Raw genomic sequence first — 16,967 nt, forward strand, 5'->3', positions numbered from 1 at the left:
GATATTGAGTGCAAGTTGAACTCCATACAAATGGGCCAGCCAGTTTCTGTTCGTACCCAAGACTCTGGCTGGCAAAGATTGCTTCAAGTCACGGTTCTTTCGCTCCACTATTGAATTACCCTCAAGCTTGTATGGAGATGAAAACTGCACCAGCACCCCCAAAGACTTCATCGGGCCTTGTACGCCTTGGAGGCGGATGCTGGACCTAGGTCAGAAAGGAAGGTGCCACAGACAAACGTCCCGACAAAGACATGCAAATCTCTAATGACATTTTGAGCATCAGCGCTGCGTTGTGACCAAACCCATAGGAATCTAGTGCATGAATCAACTGCAACAAAAAATATATTTATAGGCAGTATCAGAAGTCAATGGACCGCAGTGATCAAGATATACACAGCCAAACGGCTGATTGGAAATGCATAGCTGTGTTTTTGGTGGTCATGAAACCATAGATGGTTTGATTTTCTGACAAATGTCACAAGAAAGTACATAATTACAGGTCTGTTTATATAAACCACGCCACCAATAACGTTGCTGTAAAATAGAGACAGTCGCGGACACCCCGGCATGTGCAGAAGCCATGCCCTCGTGCGCGGCTATGATCAAAGGAAGCCTGCGTACCATGTTGGAAATCAGCCGATCCCTAACTGAAGGAATTGTAGCATAAGGAACTTGTTCGGGAGATATATGATAAGAATACTTTGAAGAGAGGCCCTGCGGGCAAGCAGTTCACGCATTCATATCAGCTACAGCTGCCAAAATTTCATTATCTATCTTAGTCATTGATTTTAAGTGCTGCAACGGAACACATGACTACTGCACATTTGGCTGCCTCATCAGCCAAAGAATTACCAACAGCATGTGCTACGACACTCTGATGGCTAAGAGTATGAATAACTTGTGCGAGTGGCAGACATTCCTTAAGAGCAGCCACTCAAACCCAAAGCTTTTTATGCTTTATTGCGCTGCCCTTAGAGTCTCGATCTTCATTTTGAGTTGCAATTAAAAGATTGGACACAGTAGTAAGAATCGCATACAATAAGAGTATTCACATTAGGATCAGCAAACTCGAGAGCTAGAACAAGAGCATGCAGCTCTGCCAATTGCGCTGTACAGTCCCCAAGTGCCTGTGTATGCACTATGGAAGACTTAAATTCTCAATTCACAATTGAACCAGCCACAATAGCGCAAGCCGCCGAATAAGCGTGTTTGAATCCAATGGCCAGTTGAGCCGAGACATCGGTATAAATGATACATTTGTACTCGACCAGAGGAAGCACCGACAACGGAGGAGGATGGACATGTTCATACTGTAAAAACTCCGGTTTCTGAAGAGCAGGATCAAATATAAACTGGACAACAGCCGATGTCAAAGAAGTAGCCCATTGTATCCAACGTGGATGTAAAGCTTTAGAGTTTGGTTCACTTGCCTTAGTCCCTGCTTCTAAAGCAGAGATAGGAAAAACCATAAGCATGTGTTTGCCCTGCGCCAGTGATAGTTCTTTCAGAATTGCCATTTGGACCGCAGTCAAAATCTTTTCACCATTCGAAAACCGCATTTCAGCAGCTGTGTACAAATGTGATTTGTATGCAATAGGCACTGTGTCTCCCTTGTTGAACTTTAAGTATGTGAAATTCACGGTCCCTGGTACAAAACGTAGGACCATGTTCGTTGAATAGTCACGCGTCAACAAGAAGTTAGTCTCTAGCAGATCAGACTGCAAAGATCGTAGAATATATGTATGTTCCGGTAACCAGCAGGCAGAAGTAAATGTAGGTTGTATCAACGCATAGAGCGGTTTGATATGCTGGGCATAGTCGTGAACACATATCCTCCCAAAATTCAAAATCTCAGCAAAGACTGAAGCTTCTTCAGTGTGGACCAAAGTTGTAATTATGCAACTTTCTCCAGAAAGTGGGGCTAACCCCCTACCTTCATTATTGAGCTCGTAGCCCAAAAAGAGCATTGCAAAGAAAGCAATGTGTGATTTAGCAAAATTACATATTTGTATCCATAGTCCGCAAACAGAATAATTTGGTCAACTCGGACAAGATGTGGTATCAGTTGGTCGTACGTCAGATAAATATCATCTACATCCGAGAACGCATCTGGATCTATGCTGTGTAACAAAGACACAACACATGCAGCAAAAGCCCCAGGGCTGTTCTTATACCCCATAGGCAAACTAGTACATTTGTTCCGATTTACAACGGCGGTAAATGCTGTAGTCACAGCTCTCAGGAGCCAAGTTGTGACTGTAGAAAGCATTGGATACATCTAGAGTGGTCTTATATTTTTTACAAACTATGCTTTTCACTAGCGCAGAGCTGTGAGTGTTCTGTACCAAAAACGTACGACAAGGACTATTCAGATTTTGGTAATCTAATACAATGCGATATGAACTGCCCTGTTTCGATACTGGAAAAAGAGGATTATTCATAGGTGATACACAGGATTCAATTACACCTTGATATTCCAATTGAGTCAGAATGTCGCAACCAGGAGCTTAGCCTCCAGTGTGATTGGATATTGTGGTTGTGGCTGCGGCATAGACTGCAATGGATTTTTGTGTGCCGGCAAATCTCAATCCCAGCCCACTTGATTACGGTGCACTGCCGGGGAGGGCCAAAGCCCACTCCGATGCATATGCCTGTTTAGCCTCCACAGGGATGTATGGTGAAAAACTCGGAAGTATCAAGTCAAGAAGCGGCCAAAACAAATGGTGGAGGCCAATCTGCTTCGGCCAACAAAATGTCATAGGAAGATGTTAGATTTTCAAAAGAAAAACGCCTTAATTGTACGCTGTATATCACCCTCAATTTGGAGGACTATTTCAAAGTCTATCCGGGCGAGTAACTCTAGCATCCGCTGCGTCTACTGTAATAAATGTATCAGTTGTTCTGACCTCCAGATAGGGGCGCAGTGCCTCCCGCACTATGGTAACCTCCGCTGTGCTGTCAAGCAGAGTCACTGCCCATCGCCAGTCTAGGAGTAGTATTCCTCACCGTCTGAGGCATATTTTGTTTAAGCGGCAACTTTCTTCTTTTTATACGGGGGCCCAAAACGAGGCAGTCCCTCCTGTTTGGTCTTCAAGTCGAACTGGCAAGGTTAATCCTGTCCCTGTTGAGGGGGGGTGGTCGCACCTTTGCCGCGATCCTGGCGCTCACCTCCACTGACACGAGAGTCCAACGAGTCCTGTAAAGAACGAGGAGCGCGCTGATCTCAGACTTGAAATCAATCAGGAGACTTGCTTTTTGCGCAATGGTGCAAATCATAAGTTCGCTTAGAAGATTCAGGTGTCAGTGAACCAGCATGCGAACCCAGCTTCTGTTGTTGCTGCCCCTGTTTTTTATTTTTCCAGTTCCTTTTAGGAAAGAACGGTCGGCCATCCTTAACAGATTTGGCTTTGTGTTGAGTTTGAGCTGGAGTAAAAGGCTTATACTAGACTAATGCGCCATAAGGTTTTATAAGCTTTCGCGATAATCTTCGGCAATTCACGCTCTTAGAGTCATCAACAGCCTCCAAGCATTGCGCCACTTTCAAGCTTACTGCATCTCCCTTTGCATTCGCAAGGATCCCATCGCAAACAATATCGATCACTCCCACCAGTTTAATTCCTAATTCCAGGGCCACCTCAGCTCCATGTTCATGCTGAACACGTTTTATCATGGAAGGGAGAACGGTCATTGAGGGGTGCCGAAACACATTGAATATACCGCTGCAAACACTCTACCCCAAGTGTTACAATCCGCTGACTCAGGAACAAGGCCTTTAGGTAAACTCATGGTCAGGATCCTGTGTTTCTCCACAGGTGTGGTATTTGGAAAAACAGCTTTGAGTTATCCAAAGTTTTCAGCGAGCCAATAAGGAAGTTCGCCCTTATTTTGCGGACACTTGCCCATCACTGAATTAATAATGACAGAACTGATAACTACACCGCTGGGTGCCGGTGGTTGTGCTGCAACTCCTGGTGGTTCCACATTCATGTTGCGTGACATGAACGGTATCACAGCCCTATATACACATATTAATGAAGTGTGTAATACACAAAGCACTGCGACTGGTACATTATGATAATTTGGATGCTGGGTATACCCAGCGAAAACGGGCCACATCGCCCCATCAATTGACAAGGGGCCTAGACTGACCATTGTTACAGGGTGAGGAAGGTCACCCGTAAATCAAATTGTATGTTGTGAAGCCGCTAACGGAACTTCAAGATAATCCTGCTGAAGCGTAGGGGCAGTATATTTGTGAAAGAAATTATCATTTCCATCCATTGCTGGAAAGGTGACCGAAGAATAAAACACCTCAAAGCAGTAAGCTGCATCCGCTTCAACTACAAAAATAAGAACAGCTCCAGCATAAGGGACTCTATGTTAAATCAAATAAGCTGCGACTGGAGCGCGGGTAGGAGCCGTTATGGCAACCGCCATATTGACAGAATAGAACAATAACCTATGTGTGGCAGCGCAACACTGGGTTTGAGAATGAGAAAGACCTCTTAAAATTCAATCTTGAAAAACCTACAATATTCCAACAATAGGAGACTACACAGTCACATCCATCTCCCGAAACAGAAGTGAGGGGATTCTGGACAAGCACTACTCAGGAGTCTTGCAGATAAGTACTAGACCAAATGTTGTCAGCGCCATGTAGCGGGGATTCTGCACATACACAGAACTATGCGCAGGAAAACAGGACCTCGGCGTGAAAGGGCTAAGCCTTCCTACTGCCTCAGTACCCAAAATCCCAGAACCGACTAGCTATTGTGTCTCATTCGTTCTCCTACATAATCACAAAGCTACAAATGATTAGACAACCCAGAACACAACACTCCCAACTCTCTCAGGAATCACGGTAGCAAACCCGTTTGGTCACTCACTCAAACCTGTCCACAATAAGTATAGACTGAGTCACTGTTATAGTTTAAAATGTTTATTTTAACTATAGTGCTCTAGAATGCAGTATACGAGCCACTACCAGCAGCAAAACACAAACCTAAAACAGTTATCATTGTAGCAAGTCCATAGACTATGAAAGGAGATCTCATCTAATACAGACAGTGGATAAAGGACTACAAGGCCTAATCACCCTTCCCTTGGACAGAAGAAGTGTTATGATATAAAGCAAGATCTCTGGGCTTTGTCAGCAGACCCCATACCTTAGTACCCAGATGGTAGTTTCACATCATATGAACTGCATAGCTCTTCTCCCTGGAAAGGTCCCTCTCCTTGTGTGTTTTAGAACAACATGCATCCAAATAATATCAAGGCACAAGTTTCCAAAAGCTGTAGCTGTGTAACATGTTTTGTCTAAGTGCTAGGGACTGACCAGAGCAGAACAACAAAGGGCATTGTTTATCGATCTGGCACATCGTGTTCAGACTAAACTCCAGGAACAGGTCGAGAATGCAGAAAGACTGTTCTCGTGTGAAAGGCACAAACACTACATGACTTTATTTAGCATGACTAACGTGCGCAAAAGCAGCATCATGGCAGCAGAGCTCATGCTAACTTAGCAATGTCGACAATGACCCCAACGCCCATATAACAGTCTCAGCATGTGCTGAGACCAGAGATCTTGTTTGTTCCTTGGAGCTCATGACTTGAGCAATAGACCAATCCTTGCATGCAGAGTTAGACTCCTTTATCTAGCCCATGGTCTTCGAATTGGCGAGTAGCACAATGGATTCCTCCAAAACACCATAATTTGACTATTCTTCCAAATTGACTTTTTCTTCAATTAACTTTTCATTCAATGCCATTTTTATACCTATGCTTAGAGTATGCTAACAATATATACATTCCATATGGTATTCTCTTTTGTGCTAATACCCTGAGAAAAGGGAGGGTGTTGTGTGTTTCCTGCATGGCCCATTGTAGTTTTCCCTAATTGTGCATGCTGTAGGCCACATTTTCCTTTGCATATGTTACTATAATAAACATGCTTGCTTCTGTGCCACATTTGATTTTTAGACTTGAATTAGGTTCAAGTTAAATATTATAGTGTAAAATACAAAGCAACAATACCAAAGAATTAGACAAAAAAATAATAAAGTCAAGGGAAAAGGGACAGAGAGTAAAAGAAAAAGGAAAAGAGTAAAGAAATATGACAAAAATACAGAAATGTTTTCAACAAGAATAGAAATTATAACAAAAGTACCAAAAAACTAATAAGTGATACCCCTACACAGATTATAATTATATATGTATATATAAATAATGTATTAGTAAAACAATAATAATAGCAATAGTAAAACAATAATGGTGCTCAACAAGTTACACGAGCAACCATAAAGACAATACACTGTGTAAGCATGAAGAGGTGGCTGAGGAAAATTACTTATATGTGGTTTGAAAAAGACAGAAACAACACATATCAAAAATGCGTCCTCTTCAATCAGGGCCACATGTAGGCGTCACCGGCGTTTCGACCATATTGGAATTAAATGATCATCATCAGGACAAACAATAATGAATACCGAAGCGTCCAATTGAAAATTCGATAAAAGTTTATGAATGATATATCCACAGCATGGAAACAAAGGGGTTCCAAAAGCTCCATGACAAGATGCTCCAAACCAGAGATACAAAAGCGCTCTTTTCGCTGTAATTTGTGTTTCAGAGCTCGCATATATAGGTGTCTTGGGATCACAATATGGCAACACCAAATAACCAATTAGGTAAGGAGCTGGTCCTCGATTCAAACAAGGCTGCTCGATCTTCAAGCAGAACACTGGGGGCAGGCCACAGTATTAATTTAGCGTCCCACAGGGCGAGCCAAACTGCTCCTGATAAGAGCTAGTCAAGCAGAGTTCCACCATGCCGGTGTGGTAACCGTCCGGACGAGAAGTAATTTTCAGGCAGAACCTGCATATGTTTGTGTTCTGTTCTTTTCCTGGGATTTAGTCTGCACACCAGAGACAAGGTCCAACAACATCCCTTGTTATTTTCTCTGGTCAGGCAATAGCACCTACAGATTGCACGAGAATACAGCTATTAATGGGCACACATTGAGTCATATAGTTGATCACAGAGGTCCAAAAAACACACATGAGGTGATATTTCGCAGACAAGAGCACTATGTTAACCAAGATGTAGAACGTCTATTTGGGTTTGCTAAGGTAAGGGGTCCGCCACTAATCCCAGAGATCTTTTACATATAATCATTTAGCTGCAATAGAAGGGAAGGTGCGTTATGTTACTCTGTCTTATAACATGACAAAGCTTTTCACAGTATACGGTTTATTGACCATGCCGACTGTACTTTTAGCATGCATTTGTTTTCTAATTGTGGAATGAATACTGCAATTTAGAGCACAATAGTTTAAAAATATATTCTAAACTTCCTTCATACCTCTTGTTTATCTTTGTGTGGCAAGTGCAAGTGAGAGAGTGAAAGGATGTGTCCAGTTACCGTGATCACCATGAGGGTCGCGAGCGCTGTATTCTGGGGTGCAAATTCACTTGTCTCTCTGGTAAGGTTAGGAAAGCTAGTTAAACACTTCAGCTCTTCGGAATCTGGTTCATAGATACCGCGGTGGTGTAGTGACTCAGTCCCTACATGCCAAGGGTCTATGCTCCCAAGTATACTTCTGTTCCCGAGGAGAATCCTTGCAGCACTTTGTCAGAGTCTGTGACTTCGTAGCACTAAAAATATACAAGTCACTATTCTCCACTGGACCAACCAAGATTTAGTTCTGCGTCTCTATTGTTGCACACAGACCTCTGCAGTGCATTAACTAATAGAGGTTTCTTAATGTACTATAGTGCATTTCTCACTAACAACTTTTAATATTTTTCATTTAAGCTGCTGGTTATTTTCCAAGTTGCTACTTGACAGTGAAAGATTTAAAAAATATAAATAATATTCTGATTTTATCCACATCTTTGACTCTGACCGATGTTCTGATGCTCAAGGCCATCTAGCCCCCCGAAACATGACTGAAGTCAACAACAGCAACAAAATAATATAACAAGAAGCCAGTTTTTGTTAAAATATAAGCATCTGGGTACATAATATTAAAAATAAAAACCTTTTTTAAAAAAAGTATGAAAGAAGATTAAGGGACCACTTTCACCTCTAGAATTAAAGAAAGCATCCTACTTGGAGCTTGCAATTCATTATTAATTATTGTAAATGGTATGTTTTAATTACGATGAATGATGTTCAGCAACCTCCAGTTCTATGCAGCCTCAAAAGCCAAGCCAACAGCATTTCATGAAATAAAGTAGGGTTCTCCTCGGATACCTTGCACTAATTTTGCAACCCATGCATTTCAGCCATTATGCCCAGGACCACTGGAAATATGCAATTACGTGACGATTTTAATATAATTATAAATTTGCCACATAATCCACCATCTGACGCATAATCTGTTGATTTTAACATAACCCATTTCTTGACTACTCAAATGGCTGAAAAGTTACTAAAAAGCAGCAACATGTTGCTGCACAGTAGAAGACCCTTTGCAAAGCTAGGCAGGTCACCTTTTTGTTGCTTATTGCTCTATTTGGGTGTTAAACTGGTTTAATACCGGTTTAACACCCAAGGTGCATCTACAGATTGATATTTCCCTGCAGAAAAACAGGCACACCCATCACTTTATTATAGAAAGGTGTTATCTTAATACATTTTACCAAATTATGTTTTGATTCGTAAAAAGAAAGTTACATTGTGCATTTTTAGTTATTTCTGTTTTTAAGTGTTTGGCAAACTCCAGTGACCCACAAATCTTTGGCTTGCTAAACACTATTTATTATTTTTTCTAAACCGTTAAAATTATTTGCTGTGGGAATTGGGGGAGTTCATGGTTGTCATTGAGGAGTTCCTGATTCCAGAACTTTTTGTCAGGAAGGAATCCTTCTGTCTAAATAAAATGACAGAGGGCTTTCAATCAAAACATTTGAAGACCTCTGCTCTACGTCCATGTGACTAAACAAAGTTGTTTAAAAAGAATTGTGTTATTGAATATTTTCAACACATAAACCAATGTGTTCAAGATCATAAGCACCTGCAGGCTTAACTCAGACTGGACCACAGTAGTCTGTTAACTTAGTGGTCCAGTTAGTGGCTACAACTGCATTAAAATGTCAATCAAATGTCAATCAAATGTCAATCAAAATAAATACACCACAATAGAAAGAGCGCTAAATTCTCAGCTCTCCAAAAAGTGAGCCGCCCAACACTGAGGCGACAAAAAGTGAGCCGCCCAACACTGAGGCGACAAAAAGTGAGCCGCCCAACACTGAGGCGACAAAAAGTGAGCCGGCCAACACTGAGACGACCAACACTGAGCCGCCCAAAAATAAGAGTGTTGAAGGCAAAACGTTAGCGGAGAACCTGTGAGCTGCCAAAATTAGCTGTCAAAAAGGGGGGTACAGTCAGTGGCAATAAAAGCATCAAGATGCCCATGAAAATTATTGCACAAATAAAGCGGCCAAAAACCAAGGCACGCCAAAACCAAGGCATGCCAAAAACCTTATCAAAAGGATAGTCTATTAAGCTAAAAGGAAAAATAATAAAAATGTAATGGAAATATTTGTAACACATTACAAATCAATGTGAACACAACCATAAGCGTCCACAAGCATAACTCCATGACAGGACAGCAGTATTTAGTTAATATAGTAGAGGTACAGCTGGCAAGCACAACAGCTTTAAGATGACCATCAAAAGAAATGCACCACAATACAGAGCCGCCAAGTATAGAAGAGTTGAATGCAAAAGGTTAGAGGAGAATCACACAAAAGATTCATAACTAACAGGACGCCAATCGACCCCACCATCCCCCCAAAATGGCATTACAGTTGGTAGTAGTAATGAATGGGCAAAACATCTGACTAGCTTGGAATACAAGTAGTCAAGAATTATTATAATATACCCAAATAAAGAGTAGGTGGTGTCAAAAGGCTATGCCTCCCAAAAGCTAATACCAGCCTCCTTGCAGTGGCTTGTCTTGTAGCTTTTGAATTTATAGTTCAAATTCTGACATTGCTGAAGCTTCAAGTATGCCAGATATATTAAGGAATGGCCAGTTGCTAATGGCATCCTATCTTCTAGGCTACCCTCATGGAAAATGATCTTTCACAAGTTTCTTCATCTCTCTTTTCAGGCTACCCGTATCTCTCACTGTTGCTCTATCCCCTGTCATTAAATGAATTTTTGGGAACCCTGAGCAAGACGTTGCAGTGATTTTTGAGCTACATTTTCTGAGATTTCAATATCCACAAGATAAGACAAGTAGAAATAAATCATACCAAAGCCCTTACCCAGTATCCTTATCAATATACATTTCAAAGTGGCAAAAAAACAGCTGCCACCTTCTCAGATGGAATCACCATTCTCTAAGCTTCTTTGACTAGGCTAAGAATTTTAAATAAATACCTTTATTACATTTTTTCAACACATAAACTAACGTGTACAAGACCACAAACACTGGCAGGCTTAACTCAGATAACCCTGGGTGGGTAACTCCACTCCGCCAGCAGAGTTTGTGGAGATTTACCTACTCTGAGCTCCATGGCGAACGCGGAGTTGCCAAAAAAACCCAGCTCTGTGGCAAAGCGAAGTTAGCTGCTCCCTCCCGCCTTTCAAAGTCTTTAAAAATGTAAAAGAAGGCACTAACCTGGTGTCTGCTGCCTCCCTTGCCTGGCCACTCTCCATCCTGCTCCTCGTGTCCCCCCTACCTGTGATTTAAAAAAACACTACGTTGTAAGTCTGATGTGCGTGCTCACAGAGTAGAAACAAAAACTGAGCCAAAACAAAAACAGCTGCCAAAAACAGAGATACCGAAAACAGGAGAGTTGAAGGCAAAAAAAATAGGGCAGAACAACGTCAAAGATACCATGTCCAAAAGGCAAATAACCAACACCCCCCTACCAAAAAAAGCCATCACACCTGGTAGTAGTAATTAGGCCTGGGCTGTGAACTCCGCTCCGTTTGTGGAGTTATCACCACTCTGCGGAGCAAGCAAAGTAAAAAAAAACTCCACTCCTCAGAGTGGAGTTTTCTTCTTTGCTGTCATTCGCCAATGTTAAGTTGGCGAGCTTGAGTGAGGAATAGCCTACTCCAGACCACCTCTTGGCCACATTTCTCAACACAGGCAGTCGCGGAGGGCCAGGAAAGCTTGCGTTGAAAAACATTCCGTTCACGTTGAGGAAACTTTGGCTTGAGTGAAAGATCTACTCGAGCAGTATAAAGAAGCAGCACCCTCTTGCGCTGCACATGGTTTGGTATACACTGATTTTCTAGCACGGGACACACACCCAGTGCTAAAAATCAGCGTGAACGACACAACCTAATGCACTCTGCCGCTCGCGGTACTCCTCGTAGCACGGTGTCGTTTTTGGGTCATTTCACAGGGTTCCGCATAGCGGAACTCTGCAAACTCAGAGCAGGCTTAGTAGTAATGAAGGGGCAACACATCTGACTACCTTGCAATATAAGCCGTCTAGAACTATCATAATGAACCCAAATAAAGAGTAGGTGGTGGCAGGTGTCTATGCCTCCCAAAAGCTCACACCAGCAACCTTGCAGTGGCTGGTCGTGTAGCTTTTGAATTTTCAGTACCAATTCTGACATTGCTGAAGCTTCAAGAAATCTAGAGTTATTAAGGCATGGGCAGATGCTCAATGCCTTCTGCGAGCTGCCAAATACAGAGCCACCAAATAGTGAGCCACCAAAAATAGAGTTGAAAGCGAAAGTTAGGGGAGAACCACGCCAACGATGCCTGGTCCAACAGTCCAAAAACCACCCCCTCCAAAAAACAAATATCAAGCCATTACAGCTGGTAGTAGTACTGAAGGGGCAACATCTGACTAGCTAGGGATACAAGTCAAGAATTAGAATAATATACCAAAATAAATAGAAGATGGCAGCATGTATGTATATCTCTCAAAAGCTAACACCAGCCTCCTTGCAGTGGCTTGAGTAACTTAAAGTTCAAATTCTGACATTGCTGAACCTTCAAATGGCCAGATGTATTAAGACATGGGCAGTTGCTCAAGACGTCCTACCTTCTATGCTACCCACAGGGAAAGTGATCTTTCATCACTTTCTTAACCTCTTTTCAGGCTTCCATTACCTCTCTGTCGCTCTATCCATCGTCATCTTATACATTTTTTTTAACCATGTGCAAAACTTTGCAGTGAATTTTGAGTGACAGTTTCTGAGAATTTAATATACAGTTCAATATGTGGGCTTGAATTTACAGAAATGTAGTCAAACTTCGGATTTTGAAGAGGGGCAAAATTCCCTTGTAGGACACAACTAAACATGAATGTTAGCAAAGTTCTTACCCAGGATCCTTATGAATATAGGTCTTAACATGCCTGAAAGATACCCAACAGATTGTCAGACAAGATCACCATTCTCTAAGCCCATTTGACTAAAAAAAAGATTTTAAATAAATATTGTTCTTGCATTTTTTTCCAGCACATAACATTGCAAAGTGTGGAACGCCATAAGTGCTGGCAGGCTTAACTCAGACAGGACGACAGTCTTCTGTTAAAAAAAAAAAAGAAAATAGAGGTACAGTTAGTGGCAATAAAAGCATCAACTTGCCATTCAAAAGAAATGCACAATAAAAAGCAGACAAAAACAGGGCAAGCCAAAAATGGGGCTGCTGAAAACGGAGTGGTCAAAAACGTAGTTTTTGAAAACTGAGATGACAAAGACAGAGCCGCCCAAAGACAGAGCCGCCCAAAGACAGAGCCGCCCAAAGACAGAGCCGCCCAAAGACAGGATGGTTGAAGACAAACATTAGGGAAGAACGATGCCAAAGATGCCAGGTCTAAAAGGTTAAGTACCAACTCCTCCAAAAACAACAAGCCATCACAGCTGGTTGAATAATGAAGGGAAAACACATCTCACTACCTTGGAATATAAGAAGCCATGAACTATTATAATACACCCAAATAAAAAGTAGGTGGCAGCTGGTGTCTATACATCCCAAAATCTAACACCATTCTCCTTGCAGTGGATTGTTTTGCAGCTTTTGAATTTACAGTTCTAGGCTGCCCCAAGTTAAAATGATCTTTCACAAGTTTAACCTCTCTTTTCTGGGAACCTGTATCTGTCACAGTCACTCTACCCACTGTCTTGTCAATTTTTGGGGGCCCTGGACACAATATTAATGATTTTTGAGTGAAGTTTTCTGAAGATTTAATGTACAATTTAATATGTGGGCTGAATTTGAAGATATTGAGTAATAAAATTCATATTTCGAATGGGGGGGGGGGACATTTCAGAAGATGAGAAGTACACATGAACCCTCAAAGTCTTTACTCAGGTGCCTAACGAAAATATGTCTTAAAGTGTATTGAAGACACCCATCACCTTATAAGGCGAGATCACCATTGTCTAAGCCCATGAGACTAAACAAGTTGTTTTAAACAAGTTAGGGGAGCGGCCAAGATAGCAGCATGAGAGGAGTGGTCTTTCTGGTGCTCCGGCCCTGCCCGGCTTCAAGCACTCTTCATAGCAATCCCCCAGCCAGTGGACTCTCAGGGGGCCGCACGATACCGAAGACAGGTGGCGGCCACCCATGGGCTCGGAATTCGATTGCAAGACCAGCGAGGATGCAAAGCGAACCGCAGCCCGTACCCAGCATGGGCCGCACCATAACTCCATGTCAAGGAAAGGGAGCCGGAGACAATTGTCCGGAGGGCTGAAGGCAATGGGCGAGGGCCTTGGGGCCCGCATCGAGGACACAGAGACCTCCATTTGTGCTGCTTGGACCCCCCCCAGAAGTCACCCAAAGAGCTACCATTCCCCCTGAGGCCTGCGCCTTGGTGGTGGACCTTGTGTCGGTTTGAGGCTGGAGGAACGGAGCTTCAGCAGCAGTCTGCGGTGAGGGCTGCGCTGAGAGGTCCAGCATTCTGTGGACCTGCCTGCTCCCTCCCTCCCTCCCTCATATTGTGCTGCATCCAGGGGCCCGCGCAGCACGCGCTGAGATGGAAACTGGCAAGAGACACACTTCAGCCTCCCCCTCACCTCTCTACTCAGATGCATCAACAGAGCCGGGGGCAGGTACAAGGACTGCGGCGTGGGCTACAGGAGGTCTGGCCAGACAACTCCTTAGCCCTGTATCACTGCTAAGGCGGCTCAGGGACTGGGGCAGCAGTGGGGCCCAGCTAGGCCATAACTTCAGGTTGGCCCCAGGATGCCGCAAAACCTTGATCTTACCTCACCCGGAATTGTCCTGGGAGTCTCTCGCCAGCATTTGGATATGCGTGGAGTGCAGTGGAAGTGGACCTGGCAACCAACAAAAGAACGGAGCAGCCTCACTCGGAGTCCACATGGGGCACCTGTGCTCCGACTCCCTACTCTTTCTCAGCACACGCAGGGGCCGCAGGAGGAGACTAGCATCAAGGACTCATCTACCGTGCTCCAATTGTGGCTGTGATTGCCCTGATCAGTCCTAGGATTTTGGTTCTTTTGGGCCACAGGTGTGCCCGACCCACAAACGCACTGACACTGCCAGTGGGCTGCAGGGGCACTTTGCAGTCTCCACTCAATGGGGGCCCACCACCCTCTTATCATCTTGGTCGAGCCTTGGCCCAGGTTCTGGAGGCGGGTTGCAAAGGATGGAATGACTCTCTGTGGTCATCATGGACTCTGGGCGGCTAACTAGGGAAACAGTGGCTGATAGCTTGCCTAGACAGCACCGCCAAGGGTCAGGCCGGTCTCAGCTTGGTTCTGGAGCTTGCTCCTTGGTTTCCTAGGGTCCGAGGCCGGGGAGCAATGGCCACATCCAAAGCAAAAAAGGACCGTTCAATCCGTTGCTCAAGGACATGGTAGAGGCCCAGCAAGAGAAGTTGGCAGTGGAAGAACCAGTGCACCCAGGGGGAGGAGATGGAACCGAAGTTTCTGGAGGCATTGTTCGCTTCTCTGTGAGAGGACCAGTAGACAGCAGGGCCGGACTGGGAACCCAAACCAGCCCTGGCAGAGTGCTCGGCCGGCCCCCCGGGGCTTGTGGGTGTCGCCGAGCTCTTTGCCATGGCCTGTTTTCGGCCGATTTTGTTTTGCAGTTATGCTGGAACTCAGGGAAGTAAGCCGAGACATTGGTGGGGGAGAGAATGGTGGCCATGGAGGAGGGCTCATTGGCCAGGGACAAAGAAATAGAAACCCTCCAGCAGGAAATCATCCATTTGCAGGATCAACAAATTGACTTACAGGCCCATGCCGAAGGACTAGAAGAAACTAGATGAGCAGCTGGGGCTCTCTACGGGAGTGGAGGGCTTGGACCTCGAGAGCTCTGCTCAAGCCCTATTTAGCAGCAGTCTGGGGGTAAACGAGCAGAGCATCAACAACATAGATTGATGCCACAGAGTTGGTCCCCCACACTCCCCCTTGTCCACCAGCAGACATCCTGATCTGCGTTCACAACCTCACAGAGAAGGAAGTGATCCTCAAAGCAGCCAGATCGGACCAGAGGATACTATTCCGGGGTCACTCGTTACAGTTTTTCCAGGAACTTGCGGCCTCTACCTTGCAGGAACGAAAAAAGAGTTCAGCCCAGTTACCAGCCACCTACGCTTCCAGAGTACTGCCTACTCCTAGGGCCACCCATTTAGTCTTTTCTTTCATATGAACGGTAAATCACACCAGCTATGTTCCCTAATGGAGGCTTATAAGATCCTCAATCTAGATCTCAAGGATCAGGATCCCAGCCGATCCCCTGATGACAAAGCTCCTGGTAGAGACAGCAGTAGGTAAAGGCATGGACTGCGAGTGGAGCATCACCGCCCTGACCTGGCTACCATGGCTAAAGAAAGGCCTGAGGTGCTACGCTCCCTTTCCGGTGACAAATTATAGTAACAATGGGGTGACCCAGTATCCCTCAGAACCTGGGCGGTCATATACAAAACAAACAATTGGTTCTGTCGGGTGTGTACTATTTCTTAAAACATTAGACCAATCATATAATTCACATAAAAGACAAATTGTCATAAGCAACACACAGAGACCAAAAAAGGGGGTATTTGAAAAGTTTTATAAATTACGTCATTTATAAATCCCCACATTCAATTTGCATGGCTGTCACGACAAAAGGTAAACTGTAACTTGTGACAAAGTGACATGTGGTGCTCAGTGCTGTGGTGAAGGTGCGTAATATATACAAAGTGACTTTCGTGGTATTGACGTTTCTTTTAAAAAGGCCAGAACACAACAGCTATTTGAATAGTTCTATAGACTGAATAAGTAGGTCTTTATACAGAGTCTTTCAGCTGGTCCAGGGGATATGTCGACGTTTCAACCCAAGGGGGCATTACTGTCTTAGTCAATGCGGGTCTTCATCAGGACAGGGACAATGGGGACAGCCTGGGGAATTGTAATGTATAAGGTCAGGTGTGTTGAGGTGAAAAACTGAATTTAATCAAGGCTAGTAAGGTGAAAGACTCACCTAACGGGGCCCAGAGCGATTCAAGGGGCGAGTATGCACGCAGTAGCAAGGGTGTAATGTGCTGCAAGAATTCTTCCCAGTGGAGTTTCCTAGTTGGGAAAGCAAGCGTTGTTTAGAGCTTAAAATCTTAAAAGAGCTGTGATTTAAATACACATGCGTTTAGTCAGAACCGGGGCATAGGCCGACTCACCCAGTGAAGGGAATCGACTCCTGTCTTCCAAGTAGTCTGTGATGGCAAAAAGATCGGTGTGGTGAAGGATCACAGGCAATCGTCCTGTCTCCTGTGATCATGAAGATCACTGTGCGATTCTGTGTAAAAAGGTTGGGAGGTGGTTAATCACCTTTTGTAAAGATCGCATCCAAAGTCAGCGCCACATTATTATTATTCCCAGCGCTTACCTAGATGAAACCAGGAAAAACGAATTATTCCGGTCAGCGGGTGCAGGCAAACGTCCTATCTACTCCAGCTCTATCCACGAGTGTGCCGATGGACGTCTGTTTAAAAGTTTGATTAAAAGTTTGACGGAGCGCGTGTACGTGGCGTGTGTGGTAGCG

The 16,967-nt window shown here is 44.1% G+C and overlaps 1 protein-coding gene across 1 annotated transcript in view; it reads right to left on the minus strand.

The window, feature by feature from the left end:
* Window positions 1-16,967, minus strand: part of LOC146812214 (protein-glutamine gamma-glutamyltransferase E-like) — a 354,915-nt gene that overhangs the window by 293,905 nt on the left and 44,043 nt on the right. The window contains exon 2 of the mRNA XM_085619244.1: window positions 10,632-10,692. Within this exon, the coding sequence (XP_085475370.1) occupies window positions 10,632-10,692 (61 nt within the window). The remainder of the gene's footprint in view (window positions 1-10,631; window positions 10,693-16,967) is intronic.

This window comes from Triturus cristatus, chromosome 7, assembly GCF_964204655.1.
Source record: "Triturus cristatus chromosome 7, aTriCri1.1, whole genome shotgun sequence".
NCBI lineage: Eukaryota > Metazoa > Chordata > Amphibia > Caudata > Salamandridae > Triturus > Triturus cristatus.